Source organism: Leucoraja erinacea, chromosome 17 (assembly GCF_028641065.1).
Source record: "Leucoraja erinacea ecotype New England chromosome 17, Leri_hhj_1, whole genome shotgun sequence".
NCBI lineage: Eukaryota > Metazoa > Chordata > Chondrichthyes > Rajiformes > Rajidae > Leucoraja > Leucoraja erinaceus.
The window spans coordinates 21,497,933-21,517,262 of NC_073393.1; the positions used below are offsets into that span (position 1 = coordinate 21,497,933).

Sequence of the window (19,330 nt, forward strand, 5' to 3'; positions counted from 1 at the left end):
ACCGGTACAATGATGGATCTTTTGATGGATCTTTTGAAACAGGTAGGGACCATGGACTTGTCCAGGGAGAGGTTGAATATTTTTGTGAGCACCGGAGCTAGCTGCGTAGCACAGGACTTAAGTACTCGCCCCTAGATGCCATTGGGGCCTGCAGCTTTCTTCGTGTTCACCCATGTCAGAGACCTCACGTCGTGCTCGGACAACGAGAATGTGTGCACATTCCTCCCTTAAGCTTTAATAGCCAGCCCGCTGACGGTATTGTCGTTAGTCGGCAGACCTGGGGTGATCCGGAAGTTGCGGCGCTGTTGAACAGCTGCGGCTCGCCTGCAGTCCGTCTGTTTTTACTTTTTTTTGTTTTGTTTTATCTTGTTTTAGTTAAATTTTAGTTTATTAGGTTGTGTTATGAGTGCGGGGGGGGGGGGTGAAACATGTTTTTTTGTCTCTTCCTTCGGGGGAATGCGACTTTTTCTTGTCGTATCCCCCTTCTCTGCCTCCGTCTGCGCTGAGGCCTAATGGCGGAGCTGGCGGTCTCCAACTGCGACCGACCTCGAGGCTCCGGAGGCAGAGCCAGCCAGGACTTACAAAGCGAGGCTGGCCGACTTCGGGGTTGAGGCGGCGGCGGCCCGATTCGCTGATGCGGCGTTCCAGCTTTCGGCAGCGGCCCGACTCGGAGCTGAGGCTGCGGGACTCGGAGCTGAGGCAGCGGGACTCGGAGCTGAGGCGGCGGGACTCGGAGCTGATGCGGCGGGACTCGGGCTGAGGCGGCGGGACTCGGAGCTGAGGCAGCGGTGGCCCGACTCGCTGAGGCGGCGTTCCAGCTTTCGGCAGCGGCCCGACTCAGAGCTGAGGCTGTGGCGGGCCGACTCGGAGCGGAGACGGCGTTCCGGCTTTCGGCAGCGGCGACATCACTTCAGAGGTCCGCTGGACTGGAGAGCGGCATCTTCGGCCTGGATCGCCTCAGCGTCTCAGGAGAACAAGGAGGGAAGAGACATAGACTAAGACTTTTGCCTCCATCACAGTGAGGAGGTGCTTTGTGAACTCACTGTGGTGGATGTTAATTTGTGTTTATTGTATGTTTTGTTATTTATTATTATTGTGTATGACTGCAGGCAACGGAATTTCGTTCAGACCGAAAGGTCTGAATGACAATAAAGGAATCAAATCAAATGTTCCCCGTCTTGAAACGAGCATAAAAGGAGTTCAAGTCATCAGCTAGGGAGGTGCCAGCACTTGCGGATGAGGATGGGGGGGGGGGGGGGGGGGGGCTCCGGTAGTTGGTTACAGTCCATAGCCCCTGCCACAGGATTCAAAGGAGGATCAGAAGAAAGAATCCAAGGAGAAACAGAAGAAGGAATCCAATGAGAAATGGAGGAATGGATCCAAGGAGAAGCAGAAAAGGGATCAAAGGAAAAATATAAGAAGAAGAAAGAAGGAATCCAAGGAGAAACAAGGAGGAAATCAAGTAGAAACAAAAGAAGGAATCAAAGGAGAAACAAATAAAGGAATCGAAAGAGAAACAGAAGAAAGAATCAAAGGAGAAACATAAGAAGGACTCAAAGGACAAACAGGAAGGAATCAATGGAGAAACAGCAACAAGGAACAGAAGACAGGAATAAAAGAAGAAAAAGAGAAGAACAGAAGAAGAACAACAGGAGAAGGAGAAGAAGAGGAACAGGAGAAGAAGAATAGGAAGAACAAGAAGAAACGGAAAAACAAGGAATCAAAGAAGAAAAGAAGAAGGAAAAACAAGTAGTAGTAGGCTAAGGAGAAATAGAAGGAGAAACAAAAGAAGAAATAGATGAAGAAACAAGAAGAAAGAAAAGAAGCAACAGAAGATAGAAGAAGAAACAAGGTTGACTAAGACTACTGCTGAGAAAGAAGCTCTCGACTGCCAGCGTCTCTCCTTGAGCCTGTGTCTGAGTGACCAGGGAAAGCATGATGTGGCAGAACCTCTTCCCGCCCCAGACAACGAGGGACTGCGCCCACCCACAGAAGAAGTGCAGGAGAAGGAGAAGATGACGAACAGGTGAAGAAGAAGAAGAAGAAGAATCAGAAGGTGAAGAAGAAACAAGAAGGAATCAAAGAAGAAACAAGGAGGAATCAAAGAAGAAACAAGAGAAACAGAAGGGGAAACAAGAAGGAGAAGAAGAATGAATAAAAGGAGATGGAATAGAAGAGGTAGAAGAAGGAAGAAGAAACAAGAAAGCTGATGGAATAGAAGAAAGAAGAAGAAACAGAAGAAGTAGAAACAATGTCGACTGAGATCGTACTGTCTAGAAAGAAGCTCTAGACAGCTCAAGATTGAGTGGCAAGAGCAAGCCTGATATAGCAGAACCTCTTCCTGCCCCAGACAGGGACTGTGCCCACACATACACAGGGTCAGGCACACACAGGCAAAGACTGTTTCCTAGAATAATCCAGAGATCGCCAGAATTGCCTTTCCAAGCTCAAAGCTGAGCTGCCAGGAAGAAACCTGTACCGTCAGATTAGCCTTAGCTGTTGAGATTAGCCTTAAATCGCCAGCGTTATCACACATGCACTCTGATGGCAGTGCCCTCATGCAATCCTAGACTTTTACTATTGTAAATAGAATAAACCATGTGGTTTCACCATACTGCGAGTATCACTGTGGTCACTGTCGAACCCAGCGTTGTTTCCCCAACACTACACTTTTTACAGAATTTTATTTGTAACTTTATGTCCAATGTATATTGTTTACACGTCTATGTGCCTGTGATGCTGGTGTAACCACAATTTTTGTTGTACCTGTACCTCATTGTACTTTTGTACATGCCAATAAACTTGACTTGACTTCTTGGTTGAAGGATAATTATTTGCTGGGTCATAGGAGTAACTAATCTCCCTTTTGAAATAATTTTATACGTTTGATTGATAGAGGAAAAGAAGCAGAACAGAAGAAGTAGAACAGTAGAAGATCAGAAGAAGAAAAATGAGAATAAAAAGAAACATGAGAAGAAGAAACAAGTAGAATCAGAAACAGAAGAATCAGCAACAGAAACAAGGAACAATACACAAAAAAACAAGTGACAGAAAAAAAAGAAGGACTAGAAGTAGAATAGTAACAGAAATAGAAGAAAGAAGAAGAAGAAACAAGAGGAGAAGAAGAACAGAACGGGAATAGAAGAAGAAAAAATGAAGAAACAAGAAACAGGTGAATAAGAAGCAAAAAGAATGAGAATCGGAAACAGGGAACAGAAGCATTAAAAACAAGGAACAGAAGAAGAAACCAGGACAGAAAAAGCAGAATAGAAGAAATAGGAATAGAAACTGAAGAAGAACAGAAGAAACAGGAATAGAAGAAGAAACAAGGAAAATGAAACGGGAGATGAAAGAAACATGAGAAGAAGAAACAGAAAAAGATGATGAAACATGAGAAAGATGAAAAACAGAAGAGAAACAAGACAAACAGAAGGAGAAGAAACAGAACAAGAAGGAAAAGAAGAAGCAGAAGAAGTAACTATGAAGAAACAAGAAAGAAGAAACAAGGTCGACTGGGACTGTTCTCAAGAAGCTCTCGACAGCCAGCTTCTCTGCTTGAGCCTGGCCAGGGCAAGCCTGATATGGCAGTACCACTTCCTGCCCCAGACAATGAGGGACTGTGCACACACACAGACACACACACAAATACAGGGAAATCTGCCAGGATAATCCAGAGACCACCAGCATCGTCTTTCCAAGCTCAAAGCTTAGCTGCCAGGAAGAAACCTGTACTGTCAGAAACATCCTCTTAACAGCGAACCGCAGGAAGAAGCCTGATATAGCCACACCTCCTGTATTCAAGAGAGTTAGATAGAGCTCTTAGGGATAACGGAATCAGGGTCTATGGGGAGAAAGCAAGAACGGGTACTGATGAACCATGATCATATTGAATGGCGATGCTGGCTTGAAGGGCCGAATGTTTTTATGTTTCTATATTTCCTTTGAAAACCAGTAATTAAAATAAGCCATGTGGTTTCACCATACTGCGAGTGTCACTGTGGTCACTGTCAAACCCAGCGTTGTTCCACCAACAGAATTGTTTTACAGAATTTTATTTGTAACTTTATGTATAATGTATGGTGTTTATGTGTCTATGTGCCTGTGATGCTGGTGTAACGAAGATTTTCGCTTTACCTCATTGTATGCACATGTCAATAAACTTGACTTTGACTTCTTGATTGGAGGATTAATATTTGCTGGGTCATAGTGATAGCTACTCTGCTCTGTTTGGAAATATGTTATTTTACAATCACAGAAAATAGGCAGAGAACATAGTTTGTTAATTTGAAATATAGCGCATGTAATAGTACTGTCATCCTTCAATATGGCATTGGTGTGTCAGTCTTGATTTTGGGCTCGAGAAGATCATTAACCAATAGTTTTCTGACTCAGCACCAAGTGTGTTAAAAACTTAGCTATGTTCACATTGGACACTGAGGGTAAATTTCACCATCACCATTTCCCAGCAATCCAATATATGATTCAGTTCATCAGCTATTGCATAATGAGTAAAGATGAAAGTTACCCAAAAGGTCTCTTGAAGAGACTTGAAAAGATTTAACAGCTTAGTATAGGTTTACATTTTGTTTTTCTTTTTTTAACCAGAACTAGTTTTCCAATGTCGGACAAGCAATCTATACATGAAAATATTGGTCATTACTACGAGTTGTGGTCGTCCATTGGGAGTACTCTCTGTGCTTGTGTCAACAATCCACAGAATGGTATTCACATTTTTCCTCTTTCAGCTTTGCTGTGCTTTTGTTACATGGAAACTTTTCCTGACAATTTTGATATAATTATTTAAATAGGAACTTTGTTCTTTGCAGTTGTTAAATTTGTATACATTGGGTATGCAGCAAAGGATTTAACTTTGCCTAGTCACATATGACAATAAAGTATTCCATTCCAAATTACTTATTTGTTCAGAAGATTGCTTTGCCATTTTGTATTCCTTCACATATTGCTGGTTCTAAAATCACCAGAAGGTCTCTCTTATTCATAATTTAAACAGGATCATTCTTCAAATATGTTACTGGGTGTAGTGATTATAGGCAGGTTACTGTACTCTAAAATACATTCTCAACTAGAACTAAGTGATAAAAAAAAGTGACCTTCATTTGGCAGTCATTATTCAGTAGGAAAATTCCTGATTTATTTTTGCCCCTCTGTGACCTCAGGGTGCTGAGAATAAGGATGGTTCCTGGCTGCCATTAGTAATTTGGCACACATGCGGCTTCGAACTTGGGGCTTTATTTTTCTGCATAACATACCGATACCTCGACTAACCTCTTGGGCAGCATAGTTTATTTTATTGAAACTACTGGAATGATTTTCTGGAATGATTAGGAATTGCTCATTACATTTAACTATTGGTAGACAAAAATGCTGGTGAAACTCAGCGGGTGAGGCAGCATCTATGGAGCGAAGGAAATAGGCAAAGTTTTGGGCCAAAACCCTTCTTCAGTCTGAAAACATGAAGCTGCTTGGTTTGGTTGCTGTGATTAGGGGTGGTAATAAAACACTTGCTTAGCCTCAGTAGCACTCAGCTAATGGGAAAATATTGCTGTTTAGTAAATTCTCACAGACAAAGTGAGTGGCTGCTCATTGGTTGAAAATAGAATCGACTCCATAATGATGTCTGTTACAAAAGAGGAAGCTGCCAGCTTGCAGTATCTAGGCTGAATAGAAAAGGCACCAGATGGCAGTCTATGCAGGCAAAACCATACTATTGCATGTCATTATCCCCAGGGGAAGGGAGAAAACGGGTTTAAAAGGAATCCGAATATTGTCAAATTGACTTGTGCTTCTACAATGTCACTTGTACTAACACTTATGTCACTGTTCCAGAAGAGAACCAGAGACTATGTACAGCAGCCTTTCCATTTGCAAAGGAGTGTCTGCAAAAATGCATCAGGCAAGAAATAATTCGTCCCATTTGTGCATTTATTGGGCTCACAGTTGCCAACAATTGTAAGTATTTGCCTGTACTGTAGTTACATATTTATAGTGAGATGTAATAGGTAAAGAATTAGAGGGGGCAATTTTCAATCAGTTCAGTTGTGTGCCTGGGCCTTCAGCTTTGCATGCTCATGAATGGCTAGGATGATTTTACTGAGGAATGCAGTTTGAAAGGTCACCAGGCATCAAGCCTTTTGGCTGCTGTCAAAACCCTTACCATAATCCAGTGATGTTAATAACTCTTGCTTGCACCCCCTAAACTGATGTTGTTCAATGCAGGTAGACAAAAATGTTGGAGAAACTCAGCGTGTGAGGCAGCATCTATGGAGAGAAGAAATAGGCGATGTTTCGGGTCGAGTCCCTTCTTCAAACTGATGTCGAGGGGGGCACGGGAAAAAGGAAGGAAGAGGCAAAGACAGTAGGCTTGTGGGAGGGCTGGAAAGGGGGAGGGGAAGGAGGGAGAAAGCAAGGACTATCTCAAATTGGAGAGGTCAATGTTCATACCGCTGGGGTGTAAACTACCCAAGCGAAATATGAGGTGCTGTTCCTCCAATTTGTGCTGGGCCTCACTCTGGCAATGAAGGAGGCCCAGGACAGAAAGGTCAGATCCAGAATGGGAGAGGGAGTTGAAGCACTGAGCCACTGGGAGATCAGGTTGGTTATTGCGAACTGAGCGGAGGTGTTGGGTGACGCGATCGCTAAGCCTGTGCTTGGTCTCCCCGATGTAGAGAAGTTGACACCTGGAACAGTGGCGGATGCATTGATGAGGTTAGAGGAGGTGCAGGTGAACCTCTGCCTCACCTGGAAAGACTGCTTGGGTCCTTGGATGGAGTCGAGGGGGGATGTAAAGCGACAAATGTAGCATTTCCTGCGGTTGCAAGGGAAAGTACCAGGGGAGGGGGTGGTTTGGGTAGGAAGGGGTGAATTGACCAGGGAGTTACGGAGGGAACGGTCGCTGCGGAAAGCAGAAAGGGGAGGAGATGGGATGATGTGGAGATGTTTTCATTGAATCATAGAAAGGCCATGACTGGTATATCTCAGAAAATTCACAGATAGCACAAAGAAGACAGAGACCCAGCATAGAGATTTTTGCTCTGTTATATATAACCTATTCTAAGAAAAATAATAAAACAAATGATCAAATAAACCATTTTTAAAGCAATCTGATAGATATGATCAGGAAATATCCTAGCTTTCCAATCTATGTGCAATAATAATATTACATATACTTCATTCTATATTTCCCCATAAGTTACATCTGTGCCTGTAGATATAGGCAATGGGTTTGATCCAAGATTTGCCTTAATTGGGCTGCAGAAATTTGATATCTCTCATGCAAAGTGATTTGCAATTCGCTGTTTGTCAGATTTACTGAACACATAACTGTTCAGAACATAATAATAGTGGGCGGCACTGTGGTGCAGTGGTAGAGCAGCTGCCTTACAGCACCAGAGATCCTGGTTTGATCCTGACTACAGTTGCTATCTGTAGGAATTTGTATGTTCTCCCCGTGACCATGTGGGTTTTTTCCAGGTGCTCCGGTTTCCTCCCACACACCAAAGACGACGAACAGGTTTGAAGGTTAATTGGCTTCGGTAAAAATTGTAAATTGTCCCTCGTGTTAGTGCTAGTGTACGGAGGTTTCTGGTTGGCGTAGACTTGGTGAGCCGAAGGGCCCGTTTCCATGCTGTATCTCTAAACTAAACTAAACTGGAATAGCTGTTGAGCTGAAGGCAACTCTTTCAAGGATAAATTTGCAGAAGACAAATTCTGATACTACACGTGCATTTAACATTTCTATAATTTTCTCTTAAGCATATGCACAGAACTACTTTTGTAAAGTTGGTGGACTGGATACTCTTGCTCAGACTGCTGTGAGCTTAGCAGATGAATCTCTAACATATCACTCCAATGTGCAGTTGGCAATTTCTGTGATAAAAACTCTGGATTCCTGCATTTCAGATCATTGTGAGTAATTGATCATTTTAATCTCCAAGATTTAAAGAGATCCATTTGTATCTTTAGAAAATATACTTCCTTAGCAAACTGTGGGTAAAATAAATAAATGGTTAAGCTGTGCAGTACAGGAAGTCCCAGTTTAGAATATTGGTCTGTATTAGCTGATCTCAGCTGTTATTCTCATAGAGTTATATAACATGGGAAACAGGCAACTTCACCTCAACTCGGCTTAGAATCATTCCAATATATTGAAATAGTAATTAGTTTCTTCACGTAAAGATCATGGTGGACATGAGGGCAGTCCATAAGTTACGGACACTTTGTGGATCCTGTAGGCTGGGTTTTATCTGAGGCATTGTCCAAAAATAGCCAGCTTTGTCTGATCTTTTATCTATTCGTGACAATAACCATATATAACCATATAACAATTACAGCACGGAAATGTTTTCTTAATGGTGATGCATTAGGGCTCTGACTTGCTTGATGAAGATATATTCTAGAAACAAGAAATTGCAGATGCTGGTTTACAAAAAGAATGCTGGAGTAACTCAGGGGGTCAGGCAACATCTTTAGAGAACATGGGTGGGTTTGAAAAATGGTCCCAACACGAAATGTCACCTATCCATGTTCTCCAGAGATGCTGCCTGACCCACTGCCCTCCAGCACTTTGTGCCTTTTTGTTAGATATATTCCAGCAGGTGCCAAGTTTTGACAGCATGTTTGGTGTGTGGCAGGAAGTTCAAGTCGGGGTCATATTTGATGTTTGGGTGAAGTTGGAGAACAGTATGTTTAACTGTGCAGTCGGAGATGTGGGCACTTTGAGAGAAAACTGACCCTGCTGGCAAACCACTCTCAAAACACATACACACATCCAGTGGTCAATTAATTCTTGCTGATTATTGATCCAATTTCCAACTACTAACACTTTGCTGTCACCAACCTCCATCCATACTCGAGATCGAGCTAATCAATTGCTACCCTAAGATTAAGATTGGAAGCTGCACCTTTCCACAAGGGACAAGAAACAACATTGCAGCTCCTTAACGTACAAATTGAACAGGAAATCCTGGGACCTAAAATAAAGTTGGAAGATGGAAGGTACGCAGGAGGTAAAACAAGCTTTCATGATATGCATGGGTTCTTCAGCGTTGTAAGAGTCATTTAAGGGTTTGACCACAAGGTTTCCAGCTTGCAGAGAGCCAGGAACAAGAGCGAGAAACAAGTCTGCTGAAAGATGACTTCAGAAACCTCCTTAACCACCATTCTGTCTTTAACTCCGTCCCATAATAATCTCTGCAGGCATGCCTGGACACCGCTCCCTACTGACAAGAAGTCAAGAAATTATAACCCAGTTCAAAATAACAAGCCCTCGAAAGCAGAGTGGTGGTGAAGAGCTTCAATTACAAGTTCCTACCATTATTGTCCGCATCTGAAGGATATTGCAGGGCACGATATAATCATGATCATATTCACGATATGGGACATCCAACTATGGCAACTTTAGAAATGTCTACCTGCCATCTTTCATAGAAAAGGTCATCGCTTCCTCTTAGGTTGAAAGAACTGATACTGGAGTGTGGATTCTACCCATGCAGGAGATCTGTGGACATGATCTTTGCCACACAATAACTTCAAGAAGACTGTAGGAGACCACGATGTATGGCTTTTATGTTTTAGCCGAAGCTTTTGACTATGTTAATTGGGAGGGAGTATGAAACAACTTTCTCAAATTGTGTGGAAAAAACAAATTACTGGAGGAATTCAGTGGCCCAAGCATCATCTGTGGAGGGAATGGACAGTTGATGTTTCAAGTCGAGACCTGACTGAAAGATTATAGCATCTATATATCTATAAAACTCTGGGGTTATCCGTCCGCCTGCCATCCGGATCCCTTTCTGCCTTTTGATTCGTGCCCGATACTCGCAGATGTCCAATCGGAATGGCCGATGCTCGCAGATGTCCAATCGGAACGGATCCATTTGCATGTACGGCTGCCGGCTGCATTTCTTCCTTTGATTCATTGCCACTCCCAATCCAGACGCTCAATCTCCGAGATCTTTTCCATTTCGGTAGAGATTTCGCTTTTCTTTCTAAGTATCCACTCCTCATTACATTTCGTCGTGTTGAAGTACACGTTTTTAATCAAATCCTTCCCCCCCAAGTATTTCAAAAATAAACTGCCTTCTCCATTTACATGTCAGCTTCCAACACACTTCGAAACAAAGTTGCAAGACAGGAACACTGAACTTTTCACTGCTGCAGCAGGCAGGGAGGGTGCCATTGGATTTTCTTTTAAATCCACTGCTGAGGGAGGCAGGGCAGTGTTGGAATCTTACTTTTGAGAACGGCTTAAGTTCCATTGGAGGAGACGGGTGCATGGTGGAATATTGGGTTGGGGGATCACACCATTGGGGGAGCAGACCCAACGGGTCTGCACTTGGTCTAGTACTACTTATAAATCGCAGACATTCCAACCAGAGGGGTGAAGGGAAAGGGTGAGAGATGCAACACTAGAGGAAGAGGAAGATGGAAGGGAGAGAAAGTGGGGTGCCTCGCTGCTAGCGGTGTTCCCCTGTCACAGGTTTGAGGAAGACTGTGTCACTGGGACAAACCTGAGACAATCAGCGTCAGTGTATGGCCAAGATTGGTCTGCCGGGAAGAATGCCTAGACTGTCATTATCTCTACTGAGGCTAAGACGGAGATGCCCGGGGCAAGCCTGATACGCCAGTGCCTTTTCCTGCCCATGGACAATGAGGGACTGCTCCCACATACAGAGGCGGACCACCAGGATAATCCAGAGACCATCAGAAGACCTCTTCAAGTGCAAAGCTAAGCTGTCAGGATATGCCTGAGACTGCCTCTCCCTCCTCTCAAGGCAATGGTGAAATTCAGGGAGAAACCTGAGATCACCACGCCTCTTCCTTCGAAGATCAGAATTGAGCTGTCGGGACAAGCCTAAGATCACCAGCCCTACCGTACAGGCGCTGTGATGCAAAGGACAGCGCCCTCATGCGGTCCTGGACTTTCTTACCATAGTAAATAAAATATATTGTGTTGAGTTCACCCTACTGCGAATGTTGGTGTGGTCATTACTGAACCCAGCGACACCCCTGATGCCACAGAGGGTTTTGATGGGCAGATGGTTGGACAAAGGCCTGGGATGAAAACACAAAACATGTGAGATAAGGATAGAAGTACAAACTATGAAGCCAGAGAAAGAAATGTTGGGGGGTGGGGGGGGTAAGGTGAATTGGAGTGCGTCCAGGTGAGGCAAGGGAAGCGGGGGTGGAGGAGGAGTGGGTGAAGAGAAGGGTGTTGAGATTAATTATCTAAAAGTAGAGGATTCAGTAGTCATACCGCTGGGTTGTAAGCTACCCAAGTGGAATATGAGGTACTGTTCCTCCAGTTTGCGCGTGGCCTCACTCTAGCAATGGTGGAGCCACAGGCCAGAAAGGTGAGTATGAGAATGGGAAGGGGAGTTAAAATGGATAGTAACTAGTGTTCGGCAAAACGGTCGCTAGGTCTTCACTTGGTCTCACTGATGTAAGGAAACACTGGTTGCAGTAGATTATGTGTTTTTTGTAAACTGGCTGTAGTTCTTTGTTTCTCCTGTTCTATATCTTAGTTACTGGAAGGAGTTTGCTTCTTCCTATCCTTTTGTTATTTATAAAACATAATATAAATAACTGCATTGTACTTGTATTTTATCACATCAGGCAGTCCTGAAGCAATGTTGTCCCTTCGTAGAGCTTTGACAGTAATCCTGTAGTATCAGGATCAGAAATCAATATTATAATCTGATTAGCTTTATTTTGAACAGCTGGTTAACCTGAGGTACTCCCTGTACTGTCCAATGTTCCTGTGCACCCCCCCCCCCTTATTCTTCCTTTAATCCCTCTGGCCTTCAGCAAAACTCAGAATGCATCCACTAAATATATTAGTAGAAAAAGTATTAAATTATTGTTTTATCAAATTACATCTCTAAAAATGACATGAAAGGCGTTTGCATTTAATAGCCTACTTCCCTTTTTTTTTAACTTCCTTTAATTTTCCAACCAATCTACTTCGATTTCAAAAGCTAAGAAAAGTCAAGGGTAATATTAGATCCAAAATGGAGAAGTTGCCTGCAAAAGCACCAAGCCTGAAAATTAGGAGTCATTTAGTATTACGCAAATTAAATTTGATTAAAAAAGCAAAAATGATTAGAGGAAACATTTAAGGAATATAAAAGTGATTTGCAGAAGCGTTTAGAAGTTTGTGAAAGTAAATTTAGTAAAATAACAGTAGGTTCCATGTGTGAAAGCCAATCTGCTGGTGGAACTCAGATGTAGAAACAAGGAACTGCAGATGCTGGTTTACAAAAGAGGACACAAAGTGATGTATATTTCAGCAGATCAGGCAGCATTTCTGGAGGACAAGGATAGGTGGCGTTTTGGGACGGGACCCTTCTTCAGACTGATTGTAGGCGAGGGCAAAGAAAGCTGGAAAAGAGGAGGGGCAAGACAAAGTCCGGAATAGGTTGATACAGGTGAGGAGGGTTTTTGATAGTTAGATGGTTGGACAAAGACCAGCGACGAAAAGACAGAAAGTGGGAGACAAAAGGATTGAGGGGTTGCAAATTGTCTCACGCCCCCTATCTTTTCATCTCTGGCCTTAGTCCAACAATGTACCTTCCAGGCTTTGATCCGCCCCTCCTCTCTTCTGCAGACCCTTCTTCAGAACCTCTCAGCCTTCTCACACCTTCAGTCTGAAGAAGGGTTCTAACCTGAAAAATCACGTATCCTTTTTCTCCAGTGATGCTCCCTGACCCGCTGAGTTACTCCAGCATTCTGTCTTCTTTTGTAAACCAGCATCTGCAATTCCTTGCTTCTACCTTAAACTCTATTGGCACTTTGGCTATTTTCTGATGTCTTTGGTCATCTCAATCGTCTCAAGATTAAGATTTGTCAGCGTGGTGAATCATAGGCAAGGGGTGACATTGACTGGGCAACACTGTACTGTTCCAACACCACAAAAAAATTGTAAAGTCTCCATTTTATTTATGACTAATTATGCGCCTGTTGTATTTGAAAACCCATTTCATAATGTTTACTCATATAAAACTGCAGTGATTTTTTTGTAACAGGGTGAAGTGATGCCTGACATTATCTTTTGATAGCTTCCTTGGCTTTACGCTTGTCACAATACTCAATCGTTCCCAAGCTTGTGGCGCTGTTAACACAGGATGATCTTGATCCGGGAAGTAAATTGGGGATTATTCTTGCTATTGGGCACTGCACTGATGGATGTGGTAAGTTACTGAAATACCCCTGGCATGTATTTACATAATATTTGAAAAGGTCTTTCATCCTGTCATGAGCTCTGCAGCATTTCAACAGCAAGTCTTTAAATATAATGGAGACATCACTCCACACTCATCTTAATGTTCACAATCATATCCAAGGTATCTAGATAGTCTACCTACAAAGATTGGTCAATATGCATGATTCTGAAGAGTAAATATTTCATGCCAAGTTTTTGTCTTTATTGCGAGATTTTTCTTAATTCTAAAAATAGCTTACTTTTTTGATGAATGTTTCTGGACAGAGATTTTGAGATTTCACCAAGATATCTATTCTTCAAAGATGAGCACAGCCAATTCATGCCAGCATCAGTTTCACTAAAACTAATGTTACTATCTTAATATCTGAAACAGAAAAAAATGATCATATCAGTATTGTTACGTGGGATACTCAGTCCTGATTCCACTAGCCATTCTCCAGTGTTTACTCAATTGATCATATATTGTAGAAACTGAAGGGTCTCGACCGGAAACAACACCTATCCATGTTCTCCAAAGATGCTGCCTGACCTGCTGAGTTACTTCAGCACTTTGTGTCCTTTTGACCATATATTATGTTTGAGCATGCAGCTAAGTAGGATTGGTTTTACCATTCTGTGCCAGTTAGCGGGATAAAAAGGAACAGTTAAATTCTTAAGACTTTTGCAAATGTTTTCAGAATATATGCTCTCTGCATTATGTAATGTATTCATGCATATTCATGTGTATGTTAATAAGTTGGTGTTGTATATAAGTAGGGAATGTTGGGTAATAAATCTCTCTCGTGATCCAGGCAGCCTGCATGTCAGTTGTCATTCATTCTGCTGTCCGGAATATAACAAAATTGGCGACGAGGATGGGATAAAGTTTGTGAGCTCATCCTTTTCAATACAGTCCAAGACTGTTCTGCAACACGCAGTATTGTTTAACAGTTTAAACAGTAAATATGGCGTTGTGTCGCAGTTGTTTGCGAGCAGGACTCAAGAGGCCGCAGATAAGCAATGCAGGGGACTGTAGTTTAAAACAGCAGCTGAAAGGTCATCGCGAGTTTGTCAGGCTATATCTATGTTGTGTCTACGTGGCAAGATATCGTCCTTGGGATTGTATAACGTTTTAGACTGAGTTTTTTTTTGTTGAGTTCCTTAAGCTGAATAGTCTTTGAACAGCTAAGTTTTAGGTGAATTGTTACATCAGAACAGACAGAAATTCGGGATTTTGAACGGACTTTTAAAAAAAAAAAAGAGAACGACAAAAAAAAACCTTGGCACATTTGACAAGAGTAGAGAGCCATCAGCTCCTATATGGAGAGAGCAAATGTTTTTCACGGCAAACAATATATTGGAGATTAGTTGTGAAGGAGAGATAGTGACTGAAACAAATAAGGCCGTTTGCGAACGCATGAAAGCGATTCTGCTCACGGAGATTGGTCTTGAAGTGTACGGCACCCTTAATTCTAGTGAGAATTTAGAAGATTGAGGGGGGATCTTATAGAAACTTACAAAATTCTTAAGGGGTTGGACAGGCTAGATGCAGGAAGATTATTCCCGATGTTGGGGAAGTCCAGAACAAGGGGTCACAGTTTAAGGATAAGGGGGAAGTCTTTTAGGACCAAGATGAGAAAAACATTTTTTACACAGAGAGTGGTGAATCTGTGGAATTCTCTGCCACAGAAGGTAGTTGAGGCAAGTTCATTGGCTCTATTTAAGAGGGAGTTAGATGTGGCCCTTGTGTCTAAAGGGATCAGGGGTATGGAGAAAAGGCAGGTACAGGATACTGAGTTGGATGATCAGCCATGATCATATTGAATGGCCTTCTCCTGCACCTATTTTCTATGTTTCTAAAGTCAAAAGACGTGCCATTCAATGACATTATAAAGAAGGAGGAGCATTTCAACCCAAAGCCTCTGGCAGTTGCAGAAAGCTATAAATTTGACACTTGAAACCAGAAGCAGTATGAGACAGTCAATGAGACAGTGGATGAACAAATTCAGTCCAAACTCATGAACACTCCAGATCTTACATTCGAGAAAGCATGCAAGATTGCTACCACAATGGAGATGGCATCAAAGAATGCTAGTGAGATTCGCCCACCACGGACTGCAGTGGCCATTTACAGTCACAAGGCAGTGCCTATGGCCAAACCTAGAGGCACTAAACCAAAACCAAAGTATGGCTGGGAGCCGAGTTCAGCCAGTTGTTATAGTTGCAACGATCATCACTCATACCAATTTTGAAAGTTCAAAATGGCCAAGTGCTATAACTGCCAGAAGAAAGGCCATATCCCCTCAGCATGTCGGGAGCTTAAAACAGGAAACCAACAATCTGCGGGAAACAAGCGACAACACCAGAGTAGAGTTCACAACTTGGAGGTGAACCCAGATGGAAATAAACTTGGGTTGTACACCATTTATGCAACCAACATCGGTAAGCCTACAACCAGCCAAGGCAAGGACTTTCGAACTAAACTATTGATTAACAAACAGTTAATCGATATGTGTATTGACACGGCAGCAGATTGTTCGGTCATATGCAGAGACCTGTACGAAACAAAGTTCCCTTAGATACTATTGTTTGAGAGTAAGGTCAAGCTGAGAACCTACTCGGGTGAAGTTTTGGAGTCATGTGGACAAATGAACCGTAAAGTTCAGCATAATGGTCAGTCAAGATTCAAGATTCAATTTATTTGTCATTTGGATCCCTTGAGGTCCAAACAAAACGGTCAATAACACTGCCCATCATAGTAGCTAACTACAGAAATAAACCAACCCTCCTTGGAAACGATTGGCTGAGTAGAATAGAATTAGACTGGAAGAACATTTTCAGCATCAATTTGTCCAAATCACGTCTTGAAAACGTCATAAGCAAACATGCAAACATTTTTGCTGACAGTTACACGGGAATAACAGGGTACCCTGCACACATTCGACTTAAGCAAGATGTGAAACCTATGTATTGTCGACCAAGACCTGTACCATATGCACTAAAGCAACAAGTGGAGGAAGAACTCGACAGGTTAGAGCGTAATGAAATACTCGTGAAGACAGACCAGAGTAACTGGGCAATGCCAATTGTGGCCGTACCCAAGACCGACAAAACTGTTCGACTATGTTGTGATTACAAAGTCACAATCAACCAAGCCGTTGATGACGAACAATATCCGTTACCAACCTCGCAAGATCTGTACGCAGAACTTAGTGGGTCTTCATTGTCTTTGCATTTCGTTGTCTCTGTACTGTACACAATGCATTTCGTTGTCTCTGTACTGTACACTGACAATGACAATTAAAATTGAATCTGAATCTGAATCTGAATCTTCACTAAACTGGATTTGTCACACGCCTACACCCAACTCAATGTCGACAAGGAAAGTCAGCAGTACTTGACTATCAACACACATAAGGGCTTGTATTCATATACAAAGCTGCCCTTTGGTGTGAAATCCTCACCGAAAATGTTTCAGTCTGTCATGGACCAAATATTACAAGGCATTCCGCACTGTGTGTGCAACCAGGATGACCTACTGATATTCACAGAGGGCATGGTAGAACATCTGGAAATCCTCGAGCAAGTTCTCACACGACTGAACTGTACTGCCACAATGTCAAACTGCGTCAAAGTAAATGTGCATTTGCGCAGTCAGAGGTGGGTCTACCTTGGACTCAAAGTAGATGCCAACGGACTTTGCCCTGTGAAGGCTAAAGTTGAAGCAATAGTGAATGCTCCAAAACCCAACAATGTGTCAGAGCTACGATCATTCCTTGGGATGCCGCAGTTCTATGCATGATTCCTTCCAGATTTAGCAACTGTGCTAAAGCCACTTCATCTGCTACAAAAAGATGTGAAATGGATGTGGGGAAAGGAACAGCAACGTGCATTTGACATCTGCAAGGAAAACTTGACAAGTGACAAACTCCTTGTTCACTACGATACGACACGCGAGATGAAATTTGCTTGTCATGCTTCGTTATGGTGTAGGTGCAGTGGTCTCCCACGTAATGAATGACGGACAGGAAAAGCCTATTGCTTTTGCATCCTGCACCCTGTCATCAAATGAACGCAACTATGCACAGATAGAAAGGGAAGCACTCAGCATCGTGTTCGGAATCAAGAAAATCCATCAGTTTCTTCTCGGCAGACCATTCACCCTAGTGACTGATCACGCCATTACTAGTGATACTTGGTCCCAAGTCAGCTATACCTTCCATGGCAGCATCAAGGATGCTGCGCTGGGCAATTTTGCTGTCTCAGTGTGACTACAAGGTGGAGTACAGAAGCCCCAAGTGCAACGCAGTTGCAGATGCATTGCCCCGGTTGCCCCATGAGAACTCTGACATGGGAAGTGAGAACTCAATCTACACACTGCAAGTTGTAGATAATGACTTTCCAGTGACTGCAACATAAATTGCAGCAGAAACAAAGAAAGACAATGTGGGTTTATGAACAGACATTGTATGGTTGGACTGAAATCGATAGTGGATTGAACTCAGTTCTGAACTCAGAGCTGAAGCCTTTCTGTAATCGATGCCATAAATTATCGTGTGAGCAGGGATGCATTAAGTGCGGTTACAGAGTGGTTGTACCAGAGTCTTTGAAAAACAAAATTATGAACAAACTTCATGTCGAACATCCTGGCATAGTAAGCATGAAGTCAATTGCCAGAAGTTTTGTGTATTGGCCTAGTGTTGACAGTGACATCGAGTCACTGGTGAGCAAATGTAGCGTCTGCCAAAATTGCCTGAGTAAACCACCAAAAACACCACTGCAACCCTTGTCATGGCCAAGTAGACCTTTTCAGAGTTCATGTAGACTTTTGCGAAAAGGGTAATGATCACTTTCTGGTGTTAGTAGATAGTCATTCCAAATGGATTGAGGTTAAACACATGGGGTCAAGCACTACTACTGAGTGCACCATAGATGAGTTGAGATCCATTTTTGCATGCCATGGTTTACCAGAATAATTTGTATCTGATAACGGGCCTCACTTTCATTCAGAACGGTTCAAAGAGTTCATGCAGCAGAATGGTGTAAAACACACACTTGTTCCCCCATACCATCCAGCCTCCAACGGGGCGGCGGAAAGGTCTGTTAGAATAGTCAAAGAAGCTCTCAAAAAACAGGTTTTGCAGGATAGTTCAAAGGATGGGATTTCACCGGGTACTCCGATTTCCTTCCACATCACAAAGTTAATCGACTTAAGAGCCTGTCCCACTTACGCGACCTTGGCTCGCAAATTACGCAACCTCGTGGTCGCTTGAGGTGTACGGGCACCTTATGGCCGCGCGGGGCCGGTCCCACTGAGGAGCGCGGAATTGTGCGGTGCTGATCCCTATATCGGCGGGGCTCCGAAATTCTTGCAGTGGCCGAAAACTTTGCGCGCCAACGGCCTGTCGGCACGCAGGCACATTGTGGTCGTATGCAGCGTCTTGATGTCGGACGCACCGTCATGATGGCGTACGCAGCGTCTTGACGGCGTACGCCTAGCGCGTGGCGTTGCGCGATGACGTCACAGCCCGGCGTGGCGTTGCGTGATGACGTCACCGCCCGACGCCGTGCGACGCCCAAATTCAGTCGGCCCGCCTCCTGCCCAGCTGATTGGTAAGCATAACGCAAATGATGTCACGCGTGAACTCCGCTTCCGTTTGGTCGCGCCAAACGCACGCAATCGCATCCAAGTGGGACAGGCCCTTTAGTGTGACTTAGTGCCCCTAGTGTGTAGGATCTGAATGTGGGATAACATAGAATTGGTAGTATCGTGGCTAATCTTCCCTTGCATTAGAAATTGATGAGCTTCAATGAGCAGAAAATTAAGTTTAAGTTTATTATTGTATGTGCACTGAGACAGTGAAAAACTTTGTTTTGCATTCTATCCAAGCAGATCATACCATACATAAGTACATGCATACATCAAAGTAGTGCAAAAGAGAAATATATAGTGTAATGTAATATTTAATGAAAAAACAAAAGATTTAAATAGAATCAGTGCAAAAAGAATAAAGAAGGAAAAACAATGTGCAATAAAGGTAAGCGGGTTTAAGAAACAAATGATGGTGATAAGGGGAATAATGTTTCTCTAAGGCTGGCTCTCCTGTAGTG

General features: G+C 43.0%; 1 protein-coding gene across 1 annotated transcript in view; it reads left to right on the top strand.

Annotated features, from left to right (window-relative positions):
• Window positions 1–19,330, top strand: part of LOC129705502 (uncharacterized) — a 115,007-nt gene that overhangs the window by 50,730 nt on the left and 44,947 nt on the right. The window contains exons 8-13 of the mRNA XM_055649091.1: window positions 1,304–1,462; window positions 1,896–2,026; window positions 4,561–4,721; window positions 5,848–5,970; window positions 7,774–7,926; window positions 13,077–13,208. Of these exons, the coding sequence (XP_055505066.1) occupies window positions 1,304–1,462; window positions 1,896–2,026; window positions 4,561–4,721; window positions 5,848–5,970; window positions 7,774–7,926; window positions 13,077–13,208 (859 nt within the window). The remainder of the gene's footprint in view (window positions 1–1,303; window positions 1,463–1,895; window positions 2,027–4,560; window positions 4,722–5,847; window positions 5,971–7,773; window positions 7,927–13,076; window positions 13,209–19,330) is intronic.